The following is a 13,215-nucleotide window of genomic DNA, read 5'->3' as shown; positions in this document are numbered from 1 at the left end:
AGCTTGAGCTGAATGCCAGTGCAGAGGCAGTGCTTCAATAAAACACGCTGTCTACAGATGAACCCTGAACATGCAGACTGTCAACTTACTGAGGGGGAGAAGTAAGTATTTTTCAGCACTGTATCCCACAGTGTTTTATAGAGTACATACTCCATGAATATATGCTGAATGAAATCAAGAACATCACTGGGCCCATACTACTCTAAGTGAAATCAGTTTGTTTTGACCCTTTAAAAATGCTCTTTAAATATGTCCCAGCACCAATGTCCCATCTTTTAGTTAAAGGAGGAACATATTACCCCATGTTATGGCCATTTAGGGGGATCTGATTAGATGAGATATCCTATACGAGAATAAAAAATATGTGGTGAGGAGCTTACTCTAAAAGAATTTGAAACCACAGATTCTGTGTTCTTCTGATGACTGTTAATAGTCACAATGCCTTGGCCATTATGCCACTCTGTTAATTTAAAGGAAAAAACTATTTTAGAACAACTGGAGAGCTTCTCTCTTGTTTACTCATGGTAAAGATAAAAACAAAGACTTTGTGCGTAAGCCAATGGTATTCAGTTTTCATAAAAATTCAAGAGAATACACAATAATCTATATGTGGTCAAAATGGTCCTAAGACCTCCTAACAACTAGTGGGACTCATGAGATGATACTCTGCACTGGCAATCTCATGATGTCACCCCAATTAACAATGGGCAAATTTTATTTTGTGCTAGTGGATACTTAAAATTTAAATCACCCTTAATTGTAAATCGAGTCCCCTCTGTATCGCAGCACAACTGCCAAGATCATAAGCTCTGGGAGTATAGGGACCATTTTTCATTTACTCTACATCAACTACATAGCTGCTCAAATGCCATGTCCTCCACAGAGCCTTCCCTGCCATAACCTCATCTCCTCTTCAGGAAGTAATCTTCCTGCAATGTCCTGCTCTATTGAGTATCAGCTCTACTACTCCAATTCCTCAAGATGTTAGTACTTTCTCACTCCTCTACCTATATCAAGGCTTTGGGGAACTAAAAGAAGCTCTTTCTCACAAAACAGCTGGGATCCATGTCCTAAATATCTAGAATTAAAGCTAGCCATGAGTAGACAAATATTAATAAAGGTAAAATACAGTATGGACATTTTTCTTCTAGTGCAATTATCTTTGGCTTTGAGACAAATGATTCATTAGGGTTCTGAATCTTTTCTGGCAAACAAATACACAGTGTGAGCTGATGCTCAACACTGTGAGTGTCATTAGAACAAGTTCTATAGATATGAATTTGCCTAATTAATCCCCCTTCATTATCTCCATTACTAACAATGCACTGCACATAATTACTGCTCTAACAAACATGGATATTTCAAATATTAACTTTCCCACAGACTCCTAACTTTCAGTAAGCAGCTCTCAACACTTCATTATATTAATAGTATATGTTACCACACTCCTATTAAATATGCCTGAGATTAAACACCACCCATGTTTACCTCATTTATAAATCACTAGTGTTGTCTTCAACAATAAAAACAATGTTGCAAACCTTCCAATACCATTTTTAGTTCATTTTTATTGAGATATAGTCACGTGCCATGCAGTCACACAAAACAAAGCATACATTCAATTGTTTACAGTACCATTATACAGTTGTGCATTCATCACCAAAATTAATTTTTGACATTTTCATTACCACACACACAAAAATAATAAGAATAAAAATTAAAGTGAAAAAGAACAATTAAAGTAAAAAAGATCACTGGGTGCCTTTTTTTTTTCTTCCCCTGTTTTTCTACTCATCCATCCATAAACGACACAAAGTGGAGTGTGGTCCATATGGCTTTCCCAATCATATTGTCACCCCTCATAAGCTACATTTTTATACAATTGTCTTCAAGATTCATGGGTTCTGCATTATAGTTTGATAGTTTCAGGTATTTACTGCTAGCTATTCCAATCCATTAGAACCTAAAAAGGGTTGTCTATCTTGTGCGTAAGAGTGCCCACTAGAGTGACCTCTCAGCTCCTTTTGGACTCTCTCTGCCACTGAAGCTTTTTCATTTCCTTTCATATCACCCTTTTTTGGTCAAGAAGATGTTCTCTATCCCATGATGCCGGGTCTAGATTCCTCCCTGGGAGTACACATTCCACGTTGCCAGGGGGATTCACTCCCCTAGGGGTCAGATCCCATGTAGGGGGGAAGGCAGTGATTTCACCTGCCAAGTTGGCTTAGCTAGAGAGAGAAGGCCACATCTGAGCAACAAAGAGGCATTCGGAAGGAGGCTCTTAGGCACAATTATAAGCAGGCCTAGCCTCTCCTTTGCAGCAACAGTCTTCCCAAGGGCAAGAGGGCTCAGCCCATCAAACCACCAGTACTCTATGTCTGTGAGCACATCAGCAATCATCAGGGGGAGCCCAACACCTCTGCATTCTCCACCAGCTCCTCAAGGGGTATCTGCATATTTTTTTCATTGTTTGTTTTTTTAATTAACTCTTTTTTTAAAATCAACTATATAAAAAAAATGAAAAAAACATACAATAAAAAAAAACATTTCAAACAAACCATAACAAGGGAATCCAACATGGTCCTACTCTACCCCAAGAAAATAACCTAATAAAGCAATATTTCTGTGAACTTGTTCCTGCCATACCCAACAGAAATTAACAAACCATAGTCATTCCTGGGCATTCCCAGAACATTAAATTTACCCATGACAGCATATCTGTTCTTATTGGGTTATCGTTCCCGTTCATTAATTGCTCTCTAATTCTGGTTCCCCTACATTATACATTATAAACCATTCATTTTAGGAGTGTGTTGTTTAACCTCCAGGTGTTTTTGAATTTTCTAAGTCTCTGATGGTTACTGACTTCTAATTGTATTCCACTGTGGTCAGAGAATGTGCTTTGAATAATTTCAATTTTTTTAAATCTATTGAGGCTTGTTTTATGTCCCAGCACATGGTCTATTCTGGAGAAAGTTCTGTGATCACTAGCAAAGAATGTGTATCCTGGTGATTTGGGATGTAAGGTTCTATATATGTCTGTTAAATCAGATTCATTTATCAGATTGTTTAGGTTTTCAATTTCCTCACTGGTCTTCTGTCTGGTTGATCTATCTATAGGAGAGGGTGATGTGTTGAAGTCTCCCACAATTATTGTGGAAACATCCATTGCTTCCTTTAGTTTTGCCAGTGTTTGTCTTATGTATTTTGTGGCACCATGATTGGGTGCATAACAATTTATGATTGTTATTTCTTCTTGTTGAATTGCCCCTTTTATTAGTATGCAGTGGCCTTCTTTGTCTCTCATAATATTCTTGCACTTGAAGTTTATTTTATCTGAGATTAATATTGCTACTTCTGCTTTCTTTTGGCTGTAGCGTGCAGGAAATATTTTTTCCATCCTTTCACTTTCAATTTCTTTGTGTCCCTGTGTCTAAGATGAGTCTCTTATATGCTACATATTGATAGTTCATATTTTTTGATCCATTTTGCCAATCTGTATCTTTTAATTGGGGAGTTTAATCCATTTCCATTCAACATTATCACTGTGAGGGCATTTCTTGAATCAGCCATCCTATCCTTTGGTTTATGTTTGTCAGATATATTTTTTTCCCTCTCTCTCTTACTGTCCTTTAATGAACCAATATTGAATCTCTTTAGTACTGAACCTTTCTCCATGTCTCTCTCTCCTTTCTTTGTTTGCCTGTCTGTAGGGCTCCCTTTAGTATCTGAAGTAGGGCAGGTCTCTTGTTACCAAAATCTCTCAGCATTTGTTTGTCTGTGAAAAATTTAAGCTCTCCCTCATATTTGAAGGAGAGTTTTGATGGATAAAGTATTCTTGGTTGGAAATTTTTCTCTCTCAGAATTTTAAATATGTCATGCCACTGCCTTCTCACCTCCATGGTGGCCACTGAGTAGTCACTACTTAGTCTTATGTTGTTTCCTTTGTATGTGGTGAATTGCTTTTCTCTTGCTCCTTTCAGAACTTGCTCCTTTTCTTCAGTGTTTGACAGTCTGATCAGAATATGTCTTGGAGTGGGTTTATTTGGATTTATTCTATCTGGATTTTGCTGGGCATTTACGCTTTGTGTGTTTATATTGTGTAGACTGTTAGGGAAGTTTTCCCCAACAATTTCTTTGAATACTCTTTCTAGACCTTTACCCTTCTCTTCATCTTCTGGGACACCAATGAGTCTTATATTTGGATGTTTTATTTTATCTATTATATCCCTGAGGTCCATTTTGATTTTTTTTATTTTTTTCCCCATTCTTTCTTTTGTTCTTTCATTTTCCATCCTGTCATCTTCCAGGTCACTGATTCATTGTTCAACTTCCTCTAGTCTTGTACTATGAGTATCCAGAATCTTTTTAATTTGGTCAACAGTTTCTTTTATTTCCATAAGATCATCTATTTTTTTATTTACTCTTGCAATTTCTTCTTTATGCTCTTCTAGGGTCTTCTCCATGTCCTTTATATTCTGTGCCATGCTCTTCTTCATGTCCTTTATATCCTGTGCCATGGTCTCATTGTTTGTCTTTAGTTCTTTGATTAATTGCTCCAAGTACTGTGTCTCCTCTGATATTCTGATTTGGGTGTTTGGGTTTGGGTTATCCATATCATCTGTTTTTTTCATATGTTTTAAAATTTTTCTGTTGTTTTTGGCCCCTTGGCATTTGCTTTACTTGATTGGGTTCTGTTAGGATATGTAGGATTATTCAAAACTAATCTCTAGTTTGTCATATCTACAGCTTGGTGGCATATACTTTCGCTAACTAACCAGCAGATGGCATCCACGAGTCACCTATTCCCTTCAAGTCAGTTCTCCCCAACTTTGTCTTTGTGGTGTGTGGGGGTCTGATTCTTGTGGGGTCCAACTGGTGCACCAAGTTTGGGTATGTTGTTGGTGCTGTGTGCCATGAATGTGGGGTGTGTGTCTGAGTGGTTAGGGAGGGAGAGCAGCTTTAATAATCAAACCTCCCAGGTGTTCCTGGAGATTTAAGGCTGTTGCAAGAATCTAAACCTCCATTTCAGTCTCACCACAGATTGTCTCTGCCAGTGACCCACAGGTCCTTGGTATTGGTGTATGGTCCCTGGGATTTCCGAGTGGGTCCCTCTTCCAAGCTGTGCCCTTCTCGGGCCTCTGCTGGGGGAAGGTTGTCTACGTCATAAGTGCGTGCCGTCCCTCAAGGGAAGTTCTGAGCCGCTGGGCCATGTAGGTGCATTCCCAGCCTGCTGTAAGGATGGCTGTACGAGGCGTGTTAATTTCCCCCTTTTCGCACAGCTCCGCCTTCCCAGCTCCAGGACAATTAGCTGTGAGTGCACAAAAGGCTCTTGTCCACGCCCGATACTGTGGCATGTGCGCGTGTTGCTGGAAACACTTCCTGTCGCGCTGGGTTTTTTGGCGCAGCTCTGGGCTGTGGCTCCGGCACTGGGCAGGAGCGATCCCAGCCCACCAGGAAGATGGCTGCAAGGGTTGTGGTTATTATCCCCTTTTGGCTCACCTCTGCCTCCCTCACTCTGAGACAATTAGCAGCAGGTGCGTGAAAGGCTATCTTCCGTGCCAGATATTGAGGCATTCACACAGCCCGTTCCTACCACATTTCATTGTGTGGTTCTCGCTGCCGGATCTGCAGCCGCTTTTGGGTTTTTTAAAAAAGAACTAGTCTGCCTCCAAACACCAACCCATGGTTTCCCCACATCACAGCATGGCTGCCAGATATTCAGCAGGCTCACTCACTTGTTTCAGAATGCAGACTCCCAGTTTCACCAAGTGCACGGTCCCTGTGGATTTAGCAGACCTTGTCCAGTTGGTGCATCGCTGGAACTGGTGTTCTGGGTCACTTTCTGGCTTTTATCTAGTATTTTTCACGGAGGTGTTTTTTTGCCCTGTCTCTCCTAGCTACCATCTTAGGTTCTCCCTCCAATACCATTTTTAATATAATTTAGTACCTTTAAGGTATTATAATGGCTCATTGGTGCCGCTATGATAAAGATAAGTTTAACTACCTGGCTTCTAAGTCACCAATATTATAATTATTTCCACTTTTATTCAATTTGACTATGCATTGAAGTGAGAATATTTTATAACAAAGTATAAATATGTTTTAAAGTTTATATGTTTTATGACATTGGAATGTCTGTTTTAAAATTGGATACAGAAAAGGTCAATTAATTTTCGTGGACTAAGTATTTTATATATGAGCAAAAAACTCGGAATTGAAATTTAGTAAGAAATTAGCATATAATATACCGATGCCTGATGCCAAGAAAATGTACATTGTAAAGTATTATTTGGATATTATAATGTAACATTTCTAATCAAATGATTTTATAGAATTTTTATAAATTCTGAGTTTATTCAAAGTATACATAATTACAAGAAAAGGTTAGATTTATCTAAAAAAAGAAAATATTAAACACATCAGAAGAAGAAGAAAGTTTGAATACAGATCAAAAGTGCATTAACTTCAGATCATGTTACTCTAAACTTTATGGTTATCATGACTACAGGTTATTAACTTAAGAATAGTAATTGAAGCAATAGTAAAGGACACAGCCAACATGTGCCAAGGGCTTAACTTACTATATGTCAGGCACTGTCATTGGTGCTTTACATTCATTATCTCACTTAATTTTCACAGTAACCCTATGAAAGAGATACTACTCTAATCTACATGTTACAGATGAATAAAGTGGAGGCTTACACAGATTAAATGACTGGCCCACTTGGAGGGTGATCTGACTCCATGCCTATCCTCCTAACCACACAGTCAACACCAGCTTCCAGCTCTGGATCTATCATATCCATATTGTGTGGACTTAGGCAATTCACTTCAAGTTCTAAGGTTTATTTCCTTTAGCTGCAAAATGAGAAAAATATTAATCCATGCCACAATTGTTGAGACCTAAATAAGATGGTATATGAGAAAGTACTGGGCAAACTGTTGAGGTACATAGTGCTGTGTGTTATATTATTAATGAGATAAGAAAATAAAATGTGGAAAATGAAGAAAATTTATTTTCTTACTGGATCTTGGTGAAAATTTTCCACAAAAAATAGTATACCAGGGTAAACATCCTTGGTTGTTCTACCTTGCTTAACATAGAAACTATTACATAAAGGTAAATATGAGCCAATATTTTATTATACTCTAAGAGATAGATAAGCACTAGTTGATTCAGCTAGAAGTGAACAATGAAACTAGGAATGCCACATTGTTGATGGATACCATGAAAACTGTGCTTATACCATGATATTTGGCCTTTCAAAGAGTTCTTCAAAGGTAAGTCTTTTTTATGTTACCTGAAGTCACTACTGGATCCTAATTTTCTATGATCTGGATAAACATATTGCTTTCTGCCAATATTTAAATCCCAGAAAGTGAAAACAATATTTAAAAGCCTCATAATTCATAATTTTGATAAGTGATAAAAGGTACCCTTGGGCTTATATTTCCATAGGACGTTATGGTTTAAAAATTATTTTATATGCATTATCTAACCAAGATCCTAAAGTAAGTATTATTATCCAAAATCGGAGGGGTTCTCCATGGTTAATAATAAGAAATCTACGTGTGTTGTTGTTGTGTGTTTGTATGAGTGTGTGTGAGCATGAAGGTGTCAATCAGCTCTGATTAAATTTTAGAAAGCAAAAATGTGTTCCCCCTCTTCTTGGAATTAAAATAGCCAGTGCAGTACTTGCTGTATCAAATATTAAGAGTAGTAAAGGGTAAAAGAAGTGGAATAGGGATCTGACACATACATAGACCAATAACTACATCTATTAAGAATATGAACTTGGTGTTTTCCCAGTATTGGAACAAGATGCAGAATTTAGAAGACAGTGAAGAGTTGTTACCTTAGTGCTGTCTACCCACACTGGCTCATGCAACCACACACAATGCCTCATTACCCCTTTGCCAGATTTCCTCCTCATGTCCACCCCATATCCAGGGAGCTTCTCTGTACCCAGCTATTAGGCTGCAGAAGAAACTAAGGTCCTGGGATGACGGTGAGATTGCAGGCACCTGGAGAACGTGACCATACATTCTCAGACACTATCATACTTTGCAGGATTTTCTTAGTGATTTGGGAATCATTATCCCTCCCAGCTCAGTGACTAGTTGTCTAACCCAGGAAAATCAGTTAACAAGTCTAAGCCTGAACTTCATTAACTGTAAGGTGAACTAACTAGATAACTTCTAAAGTACCAAGATCTTGCCATTTTAGGAATTCTATATCCAACATTTCAAGTTTCGTGTTTTGTTCATTTTCTATTCTCTGAGGTGTATTTTTATGTATCCAGTGGCTTTTCATCTTTCTTAACATCTATACTGTTAATGATTTAAAGAAAAAATAGGAACAAAGGGGTCACATATTTTCAGTAACTCCTTTATTCATTTTCAAGGCCCTCACACCATCCAATGAGGAATAAGGGAAACCATTAATTGCCTAAACCCAAAAATATGCTAAGTGACATTTTTAAAAGCTTTTAGATGTTCATTTTAAGAAATAAGAAAATTATAAGAATATAGATATTCTCCAAGGTCCTACCTACCTCCTGGCCGTTCATGCTCTCCATCAGTGTGTAAAAGCATTGCAATGGGCATCCCTACGTTCTTGGATCTTCCAGCCACAACCACATTTTTCCCAAATGTTTCAATTCCTTAAAATACAAAGTTTGATTTGAATGCAGAATTACCAACAAGAAAATAAAACATGTAACAGCCAACTGAAACATTTTTTAAAACTTCTAATTAAATTTGAATTATGTCTATAATGTGCCCTACTGTGCCGGTTTGAATGTATTGTGTCCCCCAAACGCCATTATCTTTTCGGTCTTGTGGGGCAGACGTTTTTGGTGCTGGTTAGATTTGCTTGGAATGTGCCCCACCCAGCTGTGGGTGATGATTCTGATGAGATGTTCCCATGGAGGCATGGCCCCACCCATTCAGGGTGGGCCTTGATCGGTGGAGCTATATAAATGAGCTGACTCAAAGAGAGGGAACGGAGTGCAGCTGTGAGTGATGTTTTGAAGAGGAGCAAGCTTGCTAGAGAGGAACGTCCTGGGAAAAAGCCATTTTGAGGCCAGAGCTTTGGAGCAGACGCCAGCTGCCTTCCTAGCTAGCAGAGGTTTTCCGGACACCATTGGCCATCCTCCGGTGAAGGTACCCGATTGCTGAGGTGTTACCTTGGACGCTTTGTGGCCTTAAGACTGTAACTGTGTAGCAAAATAAACCCCCATTTTATAAAAGCCTATCCATCTCTGGTGTTTTGCATTCTGCAGCATTAGCAAACTAGAACACCTACATTCATTATTTATAATTATTTCTTTTACACTTCATCGATTTGTCACTTCCTTTCTGATTAGTCCTCATTTAAAAAACCAAAAACACTTTTAACCTACCACTAAATTACTTTTGAACATTGAAATTCACATGAAGAGTTAGAAGTGCACAGGCTTAAATATATATTAATTACTAATTATAAAGTAAGCAAAGTACAATAATGTAGAGCTTAATCGGCAATCAAACTTTGAGCCCATCTAGGAAAGAACAACATGGGAAAAAATGTATTTCTCACAAAGCTCATGAACTTTACTCAAAGGAGAGAAGCATTAAGCTTATGGACTAAGAAGGGTATGAAAAATAAAACTTACTGCTTTGATACACATTACCCCTTTTGGGTTCAGTTTCTTCATCAGTAAAATAAGGAAGTTATAAGTAAGGTTTTTGCAAGTGCTAATCTTCTAAGAGTTTGATTCTAGGTTCTGCTTTCCCTTGAAATTTTTCTCTCATTAGTTAGAGAACAGCAAATTAGAAAGAAGATGCTGATGAAACTGAAGTGACAGTGACAGAAGCAGGAGAATCATCAATATAAAAGGCAACATGGGGTCAGTTAATTTAGGGTAAACATCACTACACATCTCATGATTCTGAGAGCAATGCTATATTTAGCACAGTTCAATAGTTAATGTTTATAATGAAACTCTAGGTAATTAGAGATGGTTCAAATATGTTTAGCATACTTTGCTTTTAAAGGTAAGGGAAAATATGATGCATTTTGGCAAGACTGTCATCAAAATATAGAAATTTAAGTTGGGAGATATACCTAACTATTTGGAAAAGTCACTCCCTGCAAGGTGCTGCTGCAGTTATTAGTACACCAGCACATAGTCCTCATTTTATTTTATTTTGGATTATTCTTTGACTTCTATAACTTTATATCTTTCTAATGACTGAAGTTTCATAGTTTATCATTTTCTATCATGCAATAAAACTAAGATGATTCCATCAAGGTATTGCACAAATACTCAGTTTGGCATTTAGCATCCACTCACTTCAGACCACAAATTACCTGTTCTTTTTATTATTTCCCAAACAGCACTGGCAGTAGCAGGTATGAGAGAATGCTGATCAAGGCACAGTCTTCCAATATTGATCATATGAAATCCATCTACATCTTTTTCAGGGGAAATTCCATTGCATATTGTTCGCTCATCCACATGGTCTGAAAAAAGTAAATAAAATTGGTCTACTTTTTCAATGATTTCTTTATTTTGATGTCTTGAAAATGAAATCCAAGGACCAACAGCCAGAGCTTATTATTCAGCTTCAGGAAAGGTATAAAATCATTACCCTGTTCCTTTTCATGCCACCAAAATAAGTAAGCCAAGTGCTCTTGACTAATGATTGCAATTAACTTCTGTAAGAGCATAATGCAATTATAGGGCAAGAAGTGGCTGGTCTAGTGAAAGGGGAAAATTTGTGAAATTGAAACAATACCAATGAGATCTGGAAACAGCTATGTGATATGTGTTTGCCTCAACATATTTTCACATTTAGAGGGTTTGATTCCAAGTTTCACCTATAAAGGATATTTCCATTAATAAGATTCTATTAAATACTTCAAGCATTGCAGATTTAAAAGGGTTTTGTTAACAGGTAAAAATATTCATAACATCATTAGTATCTAGCTTCCTTTCAAATTACATGACAAAAAAAACAAATACAGAAGACACACACACACTTTCACAAATCCTTTCCCTAAAGCATCAAAATCCCAAATATCATTATGGTTTCCTACATGGAAAGTTAAAAATATAACCTGAGTGATGAACTAACCAAATGAGATATGGGATGCTAATCATCTCATTTTGAAAAATAAGTTGTAAGTATGGAAATATAAAATAGGCTCTTACTATTTCATGCAGAGTAATTTAGGTTACCATTAACCCAACAATTAACCTATGCGCCTAATATACTGATATGAAGGTATATTTGTTACATAAAAGTTCATTTGTCCATTACACAATGGATGCCATTTTTAAATTTTTAAATTAGACATAATTTTTAAAACATGACCAAAGCTCTTGTTTTCAGGGAGCTATGCCTTTCGCCTTAGCTCTTTTGTATTCTAAAAGTGTCCACCTACTTTGAGTAGATCCAATTTACCATCATGACACTATAAAAGAAGTCTTTGAAATATATAAAACTAGTAATTTGAATCATAGTCAAACAGAAACTGGGTCTTTGGAAAGTTTCTTCATTCAACAGTTTTTCACTTTTAATAACTACATTCTTTCTATGAGGTTCTAGCAGAGAAGCCTCCATCTGTTTTCTCTGAAGCTAGAAGCTCACTATATATATTCTAGAAATGCTTAAAAATTTTGTTTAATTTACTATTTAAGGACAGAATTATTAGTTTTTTAAAGCATGGAATATGGATGATGATGATGATAATGGTTCAGTTTTTACTCACCACCACTCATGAGAAACTTCACACCACGGATTGTTGAGGGTGTCCAGAACAATCATGCATAAAATACAGAATTCCCATAACACCTTGAAATTGATGCAATGATGAAACTGCATTTTTATAATTGTACTATTAATTAAAGTTCATAGTCTACCTTCGGGCCTTCGGGTTCACTGTGTAGTATAGTTCCACGGATTTTAAAAAGAATTTATTCTGTTATCATATATACAATCTACTATTTTCCCTATTAATCATATTCAGATTATACTTCAGTGCTGCTAATTGCATTCACAATGTTGTTCTATCACCACCACCATCCATTGCCAAAACATTTCCACCATTCCAAATAGGAACCTTGTATATTTTAAGCTTTAACTTCCCATTACCTATCCAATTATATTTTTCACAATGAAATAAAAACTTCTGTAAATTAAAAAAAATTGTACCTGAAGTCTCATTTTTGAGTTAGGGTTCAAATTATTTCATTTCTAAGTTCAAGACTAGCCAGTGTAATTGCAGGCTGAGACACTGTTGAGAAAACTCACTGATGACTCTATTGAGATTTTGAGATTTTGAGAGTCATCCTCTTACCAATATTCCTGAGCCACACTGAATTTAGCCATCTACTCCTCTGTGCTGAAAGTATCATTGAAGTTGTAACAAGTAATTCATCTCACGTACCAGCTGAAACACTTGATAAGAAATGTATGCACCTGAAAATTTGGAGACTAACACTAGTAAATGGCGATTACAGTGCATTTCATAAACTTCAATTCAGATCAACACTTCAGAAAAATTTTGTCTTAAGCTACTTAAGTTACAGTTGATTAAAACACAGATACCTGTATATGCAAAAAGATGTGACATAGAGGACTCATAAAAATTGGAGTTATTTAGTCTAATGGGAATAGAGTCTCATATGAATAGACTAAAAAATGTTAACTATATAAAAACTAAGGAAACCAATTCATACATCATTTTATGTAATGCTACATCATCTTAGCAGTGGGTTAAATTTCACATAAGCCCCTTGCCAGAAAGATGCACCTTTCATTATATAACATACAGTGCAGAACAATAATATAAGGTAGTATATTTTACATTTAAATAGTGCTTTACAATATTCATGTTACCATCACACTAGTTTTCCACTTTGATCTCACAGCTACCTGGAATTAATGAATAAAAGTATTATCATCTCCATTTTACAGATGAGGCTCAAAGAAGAGGTCAAGAGACTCTGCTAATCTCAAAAAACTAAGAGAGGTATCCAGAATTCAAATCCACATTTTTTTTTTTTGCTCTAAAAACACTTTCTCCTTCTGTATCATATAGAAGTCATAACAAACATTAATCATTTTAAATATCATGCAAAAATTAAAACCGTAGAAGGTACCCCACCCCTTCTGAGCAAAACTCTAGATAATCCTAAAATGTCCTGAGAAATGTGCTGCTTC

The 13,215-nt window shown here is 36.7% G+C and overlaps 1 protein-coding gene across 2 annotated transcripts in view; it reads right to left on the bottom strand.

Moving 5' to 3' along the window:
• MTHFD2L (methylenetetrahydrofolate dehydrogenase (NADP+ dependent) 2 like) overlaps positions 1-13,215 on the bottom strand; it is a 149,847-nt gene that overhangs the window by 89,001 nt on the left and 47,631 nt on the right. Inside the window, exons 4-5 of one of the 2 annotated variants that reach the window (XM_037829973.1) lie at positions 10,358-10,510; positions 8,559-8,666 (exon numbers count right to left, since the gene is read on the bottom strand). In XM_037829973.1, the coding sequence (XP_037685901.1) occupies positions 8,559-8,666; positions 10,358-10,510 (261 nt within the window). The remainder of the gene's footprint in view (positions 1-8,558; positions 8,667-10,357; positions 10,511-13,215) is intronic. The other variant, XM_037829974.1, reaches the window with a different exon arrangement.

This window comes from Choloepus didactylus, chromosome 3 (assembly GCF_015220235.1).
Source record: "Choloepus didactylus isolate mChoDid1 chromosome 3, mChoDid1.pri, whole genome shotgun sequence".
Taxonomy (NCBI): Eukaryota; Metazoa; Chordata; class Mammalia; order Pilosa; family Megalonychidae; genus Choloepus; species Choloepus didactylus.
The sequence above is the reverse complement of the archived record's forward strand: the minus strand, read 5'-3'. Positions and strand labels throughout refer to the sequence as shown.